This window comes from Macaca thibetana, chromosome 9 (genome assembly GCF_024542745.1).
Source record: "Macaca thibetana thibetana isolate TM-01 chromosome 9, ASM2454274v1, whole genome shotgun sequence".
NCBI classification, from domain to species: Eukaryota; Metazoa; Chordata; class Mammalia; order Primates; family Cercopithecidae; genus Macaca; species Macaca thibetana.
In genome coordinates, this window is record NC_065586.1 from 56,569,611 (window position 1) to 56,583,306 (window position 13,696).

Sequence of the window (13,696 nt, forward strand, 5' to 3'; positions counted from 1 at the left end):
GAGACAGCTGGCTGAAAGTCGTTGGTGATGCGATTCTGCTTTCCTGAATTTCATGGCAAGGCCTTGGATCACTTGGCAAACCCATCTTTTACAGCGACTTAATTTTCTGTGTGCTTAAGAGATGGATGTTATACTTTGCTTGTGATTTTGTAGTTCTGGTTTCTGCTGTGCTGGCCATCGTTTTATACTAAACCAAACAACTGGGGCCCATTTGGCATTGGGTGTTTAAATGTAAAAGGACATTTGAACTACATGACAAATGCTAAAAAACAAAGTCCATAGCACCAAGAACATAAAGAAACTGTTTATAATGAAAAGGTGGTTACATTTTCAGTCAATCTATCACTTTAATGAGCTCTTTGCATTTCTTTGATTAATGCTCACAAAAGGGGAGAAAAAAATGGATGTAATGGAAAGAAAATGGTATATAGTCTTGGCAGCATGAGGGGGGATGTCTGTGCGTTTTATTAGTATCCGCTTGTTATCACTGTCTTGTAATGTATATATCTGCCTTTTCCATGGCATAGTAAGCCTCTAGTTTACTGGAAATGTGATCCATCATGAAAGAGGAGATCCCATGTCAGTGGCAAAACAGCCTTTGTCCTCTTGTGGTGGCAGCAAACAGGGAAGGTCCCGGAACAGGAATTAAGAATAAATAAGAACAATAAAGAAAGACTAATATAAGCTATGCCATATTGAAATTGGGGAATGCAATGAGTATGTGAAGATAAAACATAGAGAATTAAAGATACTTAAAAATATTTAAATATTAATATGTAGTAATTCATACATATTTAGTAGTAATTCATACATTTTAAAATAATAAAGGGGATGGGAAAAAAAAGCAGAGAAAAACATCTTTGTAAAGTAATGAAATGTGGGAAGTTATTCGAGGCAGACTTCCTGGAAGAGGTAAAGAAGCGGCAGGAGGTGGGTTGGGAGGGAAGAGGGGGAACAGCCTTTCTGAAACGGGTAAGGTTGGTGGGAGCAGGGATGGGAATCAGCAGGTGCCACATTCCATCTGTGTTGGAAACTAGCTCTGACTGCTCCTCCCTTCCCCTGTGTGCATTGTGGGTTTCTTCAGCTCTTCACTGCCCACGTGTGCTTTACGTAAGTGACCTCTGCTTTGAGATTCAGTAGCTCTTACAAGATGGTGGGAGACTGAAATAACAGAGAACTTGGAAGCCTGAAAACTTTCTCTGGGCCCTGTTCTTTTAAAGCCCCTTTGCTCTGTAACCTTGGCCTGATCACTTCCATCTCAGAACTTCAGTCTCCTTAACTGCCAAATCAAGTGAATGTTCAAAGAGTTGTCAGACCCTTACAGATGAACCAGCTGTGTCCATCCATCATGTTCATCAGCTGCTCTCAACCCATAGGGATCACATGAGGTTTCGAGATTTCAGGGACTTTGAAATCAATTTATAATTTTTGAAATTTTTTTTATTGCATAAATAAAATGTGTTTATTTTAGAAAATTTAGCAATTATAGAAACCAAAAAGAAAATGCACATTCCCTGTAATTTTACTGCTCAGGCATAAGAAAGTTGACATATTAGTCTGATTTCCATAGATATAAATACTTTTACCCTCAAAAAATGGATCGTACATGTTAGTATGTTACCTGTGGTTTTCCACAAAGATTTTATCATGACCATTTTTCTGTCATGAAATGTTTTCCTGCATTATTTTTAGTGGATGCATACTTAACCAATTTCCCTAAAATTTGACATTCATGTTGTTTTCAATGGAATGTTGTTACTTAATACCTATGAATGAAGATCCTGGCAGCCAAATTTTTAATATAAGGAAATTATGGGTATACACACACACATATATATATTTTGTATATAACATACTTTATTATATAAAGTATGTTATATACACATGTGCCATGTTGGTGTGCTGCACCCATCAACTCGTCATTTACATTAGGTCTATCTCCTAATGCTATCCCTCCACTCTCCCCCCACCCCATGACAGGCCCCAGTATGTGATGTTCCCCTTCCTGTGTCCAAGTGTTCTCATTGTTCAATTCCCACCTATGAGTGAGAACATGCGGTGTTTGGTTTTTTTGTCCTTGCGATAGTTTGCTGAGAATGATGGTTTCCAGCTTCATCCATGTCCCTACAAAGGACACGAACTCATCCTTTTTTGTGGCTGCATAGTATCCCATGGTGTATATGTGCCACATTTTCTTAATCCAGTCTGTCACTGATGGACATTTGGGTTGGTGCCAAGTCTTTGCCGCTGTGAATAGTGCCACAGACTGTAAACTAGTTCAACCATTGTGGAAGACGATGTGGCAATTCCTCAAGGATCTAGAACTAGAAATACCATTTGACCCAGCCATCCCATTACTGGGTATATACCCAAAGGATTATAAATCATGCTGGTATAAAGACACATGCACACGTATGTTTATTGTACACATATTTTTAAAGTACAATTGCTTAGGTCAAAGTGGAGGTAAAATTGTAAGTCGTTTGATCCATACTGACCAAGCAAGTATGTCTTATTTTATTTTATTTTTTGAGACAGGGTCCCACTGTTTCATCCAGGCTGGAGTACAATGACATGATCTTGGCTTGCTGCAACCTCTGCCTGCCTGGCTCAAGCAATCCTCCAATCTCAGCCTCCCAAGTAGCTGGGACTACAGGCACACTCTACCACGCACAGCTAATTTTTGTATTTTTTTTTTTAGTAGAGATGAGGTTTCACCATGTTGCTCAGGCTGGTTTTGAACTCCTGAGTTCAAGCAATCCACTCACGCTGGCCCCCAAAGTGCTGGGATTACAGGCGTGAACCACTGCACCTGACCTGTCTTATTTTTAAATTGTAAGATGAATTAGGAGAAGGCAAAACTGAGAAGTTGAGATGTTGTGGAAAATGCACTGATACCATGCGCTCTTGAGTAAATGGAGACATTAGACCAGGTGAATATTAGGTTTCTCTCGGAATCTGTAGTTTTAGGTGTGTTTGAGTTGTTACTAGCTTTGTCTTTTTCTTCCTTTTTTTCTTCCTTCCTCCCCTTAACCAACCGTTCTGAGAAACATCTTACACAGTAAGCTCTTTAAGCTAATTCTAAGGAAAGAGACTGTCAGCTTGGAGAGACAAGTACTGTAAATGTATTTGTTTCATGTGTGTGAGACTTGTCTAAGAGCTGAATATATTTTACAAAGCTTAATGGGCAAATAACTACAGAGAAGTTTTGTTTGGTTGGTTGGTTTAACTTTCTTTGGTTTGGGTTGGACCCAAAATGTAAACTCTAAAAAGGATGGGGCACTTTATTCAGTGGGTGGAGTCAACTTCCAAAGGTGCTAATCAAAGACAAAAAAAAAAAAGTACTCTTAAAAAAATGTACTGCTAAAAAAGTCAATGTTACTTACTGTAAATGGAAAGAAATGAGGAGAGTATTAAGCCAGGTCTTGTCCCTGGTCACTGGAAACAAGCAGGAAACCTTAAATGAAGATGTGGTCATTGGTTTCAGTAGAAAATCAGGCCTGCGTGCATCATTTCACCATGAAGAGAATGGAGATTTTTCTCAGTTGTTGTACTAGCTAGGACATTTTGGCGCAAGTGAAATCCAATGCAAAAAGGCTTAAGTAAAAACAGAGACATGTAACTGGGATGCCTCTGGTTTTAGGCACATTTGGGTGCAGGAAGTTGAACAACGATAGAGCTCTCTCTCATTCTCTCCACCTCTTGGTTCATTTGCCCTGTTTTCATGCACCCCAAGGTGGGCTAACTGCTCGCCAGCAACCCCACACCTGCAGGCTCCTGACTGCAACCACAGCACCTTTACCATCTTTTAAATAAGGTCCTGGGGAGAACATGGACAGGCCCTAGATTGAGGGGGACAGATCCATCTATAAACCGATGATGTGACCCGGATTATGCAAGATCATCAGTGGCCCTGTGAAGTCAGGATGCCTGGCTTCACGCTGCCACTCCTGTTTCCAGGGTGGGGGCAGAGTTTCTTCCCTGCACCCCCAACAAACACTGTGGATTTGGTTTCTTATGCATGGAAGGGGTTAAAAAGGAACAGAAAACAGCAGATATCAACTATCATGGTTCTGCTGCTAACTGGTTCTGTGACCTTGGATATAATAACTTCTCCACTTCAAGCCTCAGTTTCTTCATTTGAAGAATGGAGGAATTGATGAGAGGATTTTGAAAGCTCTCGTATCTCTAGCATAGAATGATTGCTGAAGAGGCAAAAGACACCTTACGTTGTGGCTCAGGAGTCACAGAATTGTCTGTTTATACAGTTTCCAAGCACTGTCATTAGGCTTTGTGCGGGGGAGTCACAAATTGGCAGGGGCATTTCCCCACTTCCCTCCTTGACATTGACCTCCCAGCACCTTGCTGAGGGCTACCTCTACCCTGTTGGGGTAGCCTTTGGGGAGTTTCAGGAGAAGCTGCTGCCGTGGTAAATAATCTTTTTTTAAATTTAGTAAACATGGTCAGCTGCCTGGCCTTCCTGACTCTGGATTCTAGCTTCATGGGAAGCCACTGAAAACTACTGTGAAAAAATATTACAAGGTTTAACTGAGGTTTTTCCTTTGGCTAGATTTTTCTTGCAGTCATTTCCGAAAACCTATTTCCCAAATCAACCCTGTGTGCATGGACTTTCCTCCCCTACAAGTTAGAGAGCAATTGTACTTCTATACATGGAATTTTCTTTACTTCAGCTGCTGAAGCATTTGTTGGAATACGTACTGCAGAAATGACTGCTGTGGCTATTACCGTAGTTGCTCAGGGGAGCTATTCAGATGCCTCATTTATTGGAGCTTAATAGATTAAAAGTCCAAATTGAGTCTCATGATATAAGCCTAATCAAGTTCTAATCTGCATAATTTTCCCATAAGCAGCAATGGGAAATTTGGATAATTTATGTTTCAGCAGTTGCCAATCATGTGTTAAATAGCATTGTTGCATTTACTTATCAAAATATTTTTATTGATCTGCACTTCATCTGACATTTGCCTTTGAGATTTTCTTTCCTGGCATTAACAGGAAATTTAATTCATCTCATAGATGATGTAATATGAGATGTTTCTCTTGATTTTAACATGTCTTTATAGATCATTTTTAAAGGTGATCTTTCCCTTTTACAACTTCATATTGAATACCTGTCTCAGCAAACCTAGATGACTCGGCCTAATTTATTTCCCTAGTTTAACGTAGCATATGGATTTCTAACCATCATTTATATGCACACAATAAAAGATAATTTGGCCCACCATTTGAACCAATTCCTTTATGTTAAGTCTATGGGGGTGGGGGAAGCACTTACCTTCATTTCTCCATCTATTCTAGGGGAGATGATTGATAAGAATTTCCATCTCCCTCTCTCCCTGGAAAGGCTCGGGGATTTAACTAGGGAAGATTTAGAAAGTACTTTGTGTTTCCCCCATGGAAAAGTACTGTAATAAAGCATTTATTATATGTACTGAGTTGTGCATGCTGCCATACCACAGCAAGTTAAGCATAACTACAATGGGTCCCAGTTGTTATCTGCTATTGTTTAAAAGTGAAAACAATAAAAAGTAAGACTGGCTCAGGCCTCAGACTTGCCTGCCAGGGACCATACCTAGAAGGAGAAGGCCAGCACCCAAGTCAGGGATGCGGCACAGCCTGCAGGTGTCAGGAGTCTGAAGTCAGACTGCCTGGCTGCGGCTCCCGGAGCCACTTACCAATTGGGTATGCTTGAGCCAGTTACGCCACTGCTCCGAATCTTATTTTCCTCTTCTACAAAATGCAAATATTAACAATCCCTAAACACACAGGGATTGTTATGAGGAATAAACAAGGTGGCCTGTGAAAAAACCCTTAGCCCAACCTGGCACATAAGAAGCAATATGGCGTGGCAGCTTAGAGGGGACTCTGGGACTTGTTTACCTGGGTTCCGCTCTGAGATCTGCTAATTCCTAGATGTATGTCCTGGTGCAAGTAGGTTACCTTCTCTGTGCTTCAGTTTCCTCCTCTGAAAAATAGTAGTATATAAATAGAATGGTTCTCAGAACCAAAGTTATTGCATGAGCAACATTTAGTACATAGTAAGCGCTCAATAAATGTTGGCTATTTTTTTCTTGGGGTTCTATTTCAGCCTTCCCTCTCTCTTCTTCATTCTCAATTATTAGCCAGTTTAGATCTAGAGCATTCTTGCCTTTGCTTTGAGTCTCATAAAAACAATGCCATTGAGCCTTTCTTATTTTCTAATGCACTTGGGTTTACATTGTCCTGGAACCCTTTTCCAGCCATTACTTGTGTATATCTTGTCTGAGCCATAGTCCTTCTTTCCTTATAATCACATAAGGAATATTGTGTCTGTGTGTATATATATACACACATATGATCACATATATATACATATACACACAATATTGTGTGTGTGTATATACACATATACACATATGATCACATAAGGAATATTGTGTGTGTGTGTATATATGTATACATATGTATACATATACTGTATAAGAACTTTAGGAATATTTGTGTGTGTATATATGTATACATATAGAACTTTAGGAATATTGTGTGTGTATATATGTATATACACATATATGCATATACATATATGTATATACACATATATGCATATACATATATGTATACATATATACACATATATGCATATACATATATGTATACATATATACACACACACAATATTCCTAAAGTTCTTATACAGTATATAGAATATATATATATACACACACACACACACACACACACAATGCTCATTGCCTTCTCATTAATATTCTAGGATTTTCTCTGTGTAAAAATTCTTTTTTAAGAATCTACTAAATACTTCTTCAGTTCTTTGTCCATATGGAAGGGGAAGTGATCCATAATACTTAATGTATGTCTAATAAAATATTAATATTGGTAGCCAGCATTTTTGAGTACTTGCTTCATACCAGGTATTGTACTAAATGTTTTCAATACATTATTTTATTTTATTTTATTTTAGCCTTACAATTGTCCTGTGTAGGAGGTATTTCTGGTTTATCGATGGAGAAGCAGACTTGGAGAGACTCTGCACAATGTTTATAGTGCCATGGCTCATAAGTGGAGGTGCCAGAATTTGAATCCATGACACCTGACTTTACAGCCCATGCTGTTAACAATTTCATTCTATTTCTTTTCTATGTGCTGGGCATTTTGTAGATAATCTGGGAAGTTCGAAGAAATGAAAATCCAGTCTCTGACCTAAAGTTCTTATACAGTATATGGAATGAGAATACTTGTCATGAGATAAAGTTGGTCAAGGCATTTATGCCTCATGCTGAATGAATAAAATAGATAACGAAAGCCTGCCACACTGGCCACTGAAGATTGGAGTGGGGAGAAAACTTCAGTGTAAGGAGGTCAGGTGGTCTTTGGAAGTTATTATTTTATTTTTATTGTTTCCATAAGTTATTGGGGTATTGGGGTACAGGTGGTGTTTGGTTGCATGAGGAAGTTTTTTAGTGGTGATTTGTGAGATTTTGGTGCACCATTTCACCCAAGCAGTATACACTGCACATTTGTAGTCTTTTATCCCTCGTTCCCCTCCCACTCTTAACCCCTAAGACCCCAAAGTCCATTGTATCATTCTTATGCCTTTGCATTTTCATAGCTTAGTTCTCACATACCAGTGAGAACATACAATGTCTGTTTTTCCATTCCCGAGTTACATCACTTAGAATAATAGTCTCCAATCTCTTCCAGGTCACTGCAGGTGTTGTTAATTCATTCCTTTGTATGACTGTATGTATATATTCAATATATATATATATCATGTTACAGTTTCTTTATTCACTCATTGATTAATGGGCATTTGGGTTGGTTCCATGATTTTGCAATTGTGAATTGTGCTGCTGTAAACATGCATGTGCAAGTATCTTTTTTGAATAATGACTTCTTTTCCTCTGGGTAGATACCAGTAGTGGGATTGCTGGATCAAATGGTAGATGTACTTTTAGTTCTTTGAGGAATCTCCACACTCCACACTGAGTTCTTTGAGTTTTCCATAGTGGCTGTAGGAGTTTACATTGCCGCCAGCAGTGTAGAAGTGTTCCCTGTTCACTGCATCCATGCAAACATCTACTGTTTCTTGAAATTTTGATTATGGCCATTCTTGCAGGAATAAGGTGGTATCACATTGTGGTTTTGATATGCATTTTCCTGATCATTAGTGATGTTATATACAAATGGCCAACAAACATATGGAAGTCATTTTTAGCACAAAACTTGCCTCCCGTGGCCATGATCAACAAAGTGCTATGGGGACATAGCTAAAGAATCAGGAGCCCATCTGATGATAGCTTTGACTGTGGATGATTTAAACTTCAGTCTTTTCCTGATTGAGGACTTCTCATTCCACGTCTCTGATGGTGATATTCTTAGTCATCTTTTCTGGCAAAATATATGGTTGTTTCTAAAATTAATTTCCCAAGTGTTAGTTTAACTAATGAAGGGAGTGTTTCCCAGTTTCACTGTTCTCTAGCTGTAGATCCCTGGAGTATATTCCACGTGCCAGTGCTTTCACATGCAGAACTAGGGTGTTGTTTAATGTAGAGAGACTTCAGGTGCTACCCACGATATAACCATGGCTGCAAGCAATAATGAGAAGGGGAGCAAGACGGTCAGAGACTGGGCCACAGTTTAGACCTGCCCCTTTATCAAATGCAGCTATGAGGAATGGGGTGGATACCATCCTGTGGCATCAAAGGCTGAATTGCCTCATCCCTGTATGGAAGGTGCCTGAATTTCTCTTCTCTCCAAAGCCATTTAAGGAATCTGGGGCATCCTGCCATTTCTGACTATCATCTTCCCATATCAGAACCCCTAAGAAAGAAACAATGCTAATAAATTGTGTTCACTTTTAACATAACTCTATACCAGGGAAAAAGAGGAAACCAATTTTGCTGTTGTTGTTGACTTTTTCTTTTAAAAATTTGTGACTAGAAAAGTAGGGAAGCAAAAAGAGGCATGAAGTTTTCTTGCCAATAAAAGCACACTTTTCTGGGGAGTCACGCATGGGGGAGAGTCAGGCCTTCCAACGGAGAGATGTCTTTGGACACCCACCATAGTTTGTCAGTTGCAGATGCTAATGGAACCAGGCCTGGTGACTGAAGGGGAAAATGGAATATGAAAGCAAAATGAAAGAAGCCTATGAAGCAAGCATGTCATTTCTAAATGAAGGTTTCATGCAAAGGAATTGAGTCTTTTCACAGCTGAAAATGGAATCTTTAAATAAGATGAAATAAAAGGATGCTGTGGCTTGTTGCGAGTTCTGTAATGAAATACAGTTTTCCTAATATCGTGTGACCTGCATTTCTCCCTGCTTTATGGGTGCTATTCCTTGACGTACAAACCCGTATTTTCTCAAGTCAGCATTTGATGATGGATGTCAAAATACAGGCCATGTATTATGCATCTAGCATTACCGATTTAAGGTGTTTACTTGTCAAGTTGAAGAAATTCAAAAACGTCACATCCACTGAATCTGCACAGCTGTCACTTCCAGTTTTTCATGCTTTTGAATGAAACTTCTGATGAAAACAGTTTAGTTTCCCCTTCACCATCCTAGAGGAAGAAAATAGCTAGCATTTAAAAATGCATGTTTTTGGTTATGTGGTTGGCTGAAAAACACATATTCCAAAGTTTGAAAAGATGGACACTACAATGTCAATCAAATGACTTACCCTTTTCATAGTATATCAATGTAAAGAGTCAATTTAAGTGCAGTCAGGGAATGGATATTAAGTAAAACTTTGTTTTTCTTTTTGAAAGTATGGCACTCAGTGATAAGAAATGTATACACAGGAGAGCAGAAAGTAAGAAACCCTTTTATATTTCTCTGGCATTTTATGCATTATGCACCTCCAAAACAATAGGCAATTATTGAGCTCCCTTATTTCATTCCTGACTCACACCTAGCCAAAATGCCAGACTCAACACAATCTTGTCACATTGCTGGAAAGTGAGTCAGGGATCTGGACACATAATAATCTATTTGGAGTTTTGTCCTTGGAAATTTAGCGAGTGACTTTGTTCCTAAAATTCATCCCTAATTCATTGATAAGCCCATGTAGCATTCTGCTGAAGGCAAAAATGAGAAACCGAAGTGAATGTGAATGCTTGCCTGTCATCTAAATGTAAGTGCACTGGGTCTTGCCACTTGCGTGGAGATGCCATATGCTTCATTAGAAAAAATAATTTTCACCAGATGAATGCAGGAGGTAAATGGATTTCTAATATTGATATGTGTCCATGCAAAACCTTAACGAGGCAGCCATTCTGCCTGGCCAGGATATTTCTCACTCTCACTAAACTAAAAGTTACAGTTGTTCCAACCTCATCCAGGTATGTATTTGGGACTTGGACCTAAGACCCAAAGAAGCCCAAACTGCAAAATTGGAGACCCAGCAGGCTGCTTTCCAATTTTCCCGTGTCCACATATACCTTATGTGGTCTGTGTTGGGCACGCTCAGAAGTTCAAGGGATCAGCCATAAGCAGGTGGCATATACATCAGTCAGGAGGATTTAGGTGCAAGTAAACTCCTTCTCCATTTAGCTTAAACAGATAAAATATGTACATCGTATTATATTGTGTGTATGTATATGTATAAATACGTGTGTGTGTGTGTGTGTGTTTATGTGTATAAAATCTCACATAGTGAGAAATCCTGAGGTGAGATGGCTCCAGGCTGCTTGCCCCAGGAACTCCAGGACAGCTTTTCCTGTCATTCACTTGAGCCAATATCACTAAGTTAGTTATGCCCTTAGCTGGTGCCTCAGTTCCTGACACTACAGGCACATAAAACAGTGCTCAGTAAATTAAAAGAGAATCTCTTCCTATGTGTTTCTTTTTAAGAGCAAAGAAACACTTCCTGAAAGCCCCAGGAAGATTTCCTTACACCTCCCATTGGCCAGAACTCTGTGAAAACTGAGGCCTAAGTCACTCGCCAGCAAGAGGATAAGAAATTGATTGGTTTACGGTAACAGTCAGGCCAGGTTAGGTTATGTTGTGGTAACAACAAACAAACAAACAAACAAATCTCAGAGGATTAAAGCAACACAGCTTTATTTTTCACTCACTCAGAATGCTTTGTGGGTCTGGACAACTGTCCAGTGATGCTGTCTAGCTTTCATCTCCATGGTAACCTGTGTCCTCACAGTTGCCATGGCCTGGGAAGAGAGAGATGGCCATCCAATACCTGAACCAGCAGTGATATACATTGCTCTGTTCACTTTTCATGGGCCAGAGCATTTCATGTGTCACATAGCCATATCTAACTGCAAGGGGGAACAGGGGATAATTCTCCTGTGTCCCTGGAAAGAGATGGGAGCCAAAATTTATGAGCAGAATAAATAATTGGTGTGGAGTCCGGACTTTTTAGAGAACTATGAAGTGAGTTACGATTATAATGGTTTCCTACCTTGTCCTTCTAAAGAATAAAAAACTCATCAGAGTTTATCCTGGGAATACTAATTGTTGACCTGTGAATAATGCATAAGCTACATTTTTGGGTTGTGTGTATATAGTGTACTCTCTTTCCAAATTTTCTACTTCTCTGATTTTTATTCCTCCTCTGTTTCCCTCCAGGGTTCACACCTCCAGGAATGGATAGATCCTCTCCAGATAACAGCCCAGTGCACGGGATGTTACGTCAACCATCCATCACAACTGGGGTCAACATCCCCATCATCACTGAACTAGGTAGGGGTCAATGTCAGCTTTGGGGGGGATTTTTGTTCTCTCTTTCAAACCACAAAGGATATGAGGAGGTTGGTTTGTTTCTTAGCCCTTTCAACTTTGTAGCTGCTATGGGGTTTGTTTTGAGGGAGCTGGGAGAAAGGTATGGGTAGAAATATGGCAGATTACTGGAAGGGAAAACTGATCTATCTTTCTTCTGAGATGAATAGACAGTTTCCTTCATGCTGGTCACTGTTTGCAAAGGAGCATGAGATGATGGATTTGCAATTGGGGCATACAATTGGGAATGGAGAGGAAAGGAGGAAAGGCTTAGTTTATGGATTCTTTCTGGTGATTTTTACTGTAAGAACCTCTTTTGAGCATTCTGTCTGGACAGCTCCTACAATCTGAGCCCTCCACTGATATGCAAAGCCTCGGATCTAAGCCAAACCCATTTTGGAAACAAGGTAGAAGCCCTGGGCTAATGTGTAATAACTCCACATTTAACGTATTATAGTTGAATATCTCAGCCAAAAGCCATTTTCAGCAAATGCCATTCTGGCCCCCAAAATGATGGGATTTTGAGGGCCATGTTGGTCGGACAATAGAAGCTAACTTCTAACCTGGCCATGGCACTCCCTATGACCATTATTAAGTGTGCAAAACTGTAGAGTGGCCTCTTCCCCCAAGACAAATACAAACTACCTGTGGTCCGGGGTCCCTTTACTTGAGAATGTTTCCTCTGTTATTCCCTCACTCTCTTCTTTTTCTGTACTTTCCTCCACTCCCTTTCCCCAACCCTTAAATGCTGTATCCAATTAGCTAAACCGGGCAAGTTGCCTTTGGTATCAGTCAATCAGGAAAAAAACAGTGGGACGCACATTCTAATGATAACTGAACTGGGTAAGAAGCACTGTTTTCCTTCACATCAGTATCTCCTTTTGTTCTGTTGTTGGTGTTTCCAACTATCATCAGCTTGTTTTTATTTCGCCGGCTGTAACAGAAAGGCTACCCCATGGCACTGCTTTGAATGTGTTTTATTTGTGGCTCTGGTTGGAATCGACTGTCTTGTTCTGGCCTTTCTTAATGATTTTTTTCCCCACACAGCATCAGTAAACCTTTGATCATACCCATCTGACCTGGCAGTTGTTTCCAAAGCATCTTTGCTCTAATTCATTTTCTCTGGCCTGAGCCTTTTTTCCCCACTTTTTTTTTGTCACCCCGCTCTCCCGCCTTCTCCCTTCTACTCCTCTTCCAATACACTGTCAGTTTGAGTGACATGTCTTCACAGCTCTCAGAGGAAGTCAAAGGAGAATATCAAAATTTTAAGATAAGAAACCTAAGATGGCACCTTCCCTCCAGCTGTTTATTTTTCTTTATTCTGATTTTATTTGCCTTTTTCTCCCCCCCTACTAGGGCATTTCTCAGAAGCTCTGGTTCTGAAGCCATAAAAACCCCTGGTCCCTCGGGGTACCTTTTTTACTAAACGCAGATTTCAAGAAGGGTGCAGAGGATAAGGTTAGCAGCCACCCAGGTGCAGCCTTGCACTCTGGCCCCCACTCCCAGCCCAGAACCCTCTCTGGGAGATTCACAATGGACTCAGGTGGAAGATAAAGGCCTCCAGTCATGACCGCATTTATCAGGCTCTTTCCCACTTCCCCATGACTTGGTTAATAACTCCATGAAAGGCACCCATCAGCAGCTGGTTTCAGAACTGGGGATTGATCTTCTAAATAGAGACAGCAAAAGTGCTGCTCAGCAGAGGAGTGGATAGAGAGGTGGGAGCACCTGCCTTCACATGACTCACAAATGAAATGAATTTTCCATTTTCTTGGCCCAAAAATATATTTCAAAATAAGGGAGCAGACTTTCGACACAGTAATCTTGCTTGCAAGGTGTCTAGAAACTAAGGAATAAATTGTCCACCACTCAACACCGCATTATTGTAGGTATAGCTATTTATCAGGACAAATTCACTCAGGTCAGGGAGTATCACACTATTTT

General features: G+C 40.0%; 1 protein-coding gene and 1 long non-coding RNA gene across 23 annotated transcripts in view; one reads left to right on the forward strand and one right to left on the reverse strand.

Moving 5' to 3' along the window:
- Positions 1 to 13,696, forward strand: part of KCNMA1 (potassium calcium-activated channel subfamily M alpha 1) — a 762,662-nt gene that overhangs the window by 706,842 nt on the left and 42,124 nt on the right. For 13 of the 22 annotated variants that reach the window (XM_050803366.1, XM_050803367.1, XM_050803373.1 and 10 more), the window contains one exon: positions 11,603 to 11,716. In XM_050803366.1, the coding sequence (XP_050659323.1) occupies positions 11,603 to 11,716 (114 nt within the window). Of the gene's footprint in view, positions 1 to 11,602; positions 11,717 to 12,514; positions 12,596 to 13,696 lie in introns of all 22 variants that reach the window. The other 9 variants (XM_050803364.1, XM_050803365.1, XM_050803369.1 and 6 more) reach the window with 1 other exon arrangement.
- LOC126962487 (uncharacterized) overlaps positions 325 to 13,696 on the reverse strand; it is a 36,943-nt gene continuing 23,571 nt past the window's right edge. Inside the window, exons 2-4 of the long non-coding RNA XR_007728698.1 lie at positions 5,902 to 5,986; positions 3,387 to 3,457; positions 325 to 605 (exon numbers count right to left, since the gene is read on the reverse strand). This is a non-coding gene — a long non-coding RNA (uncharacterized LOC126962487). The remainder of the gene's footprint in view (positions 606 to 3,386; positions 3,458 to 5,901; positions 5,987 to 13,696) is intronic.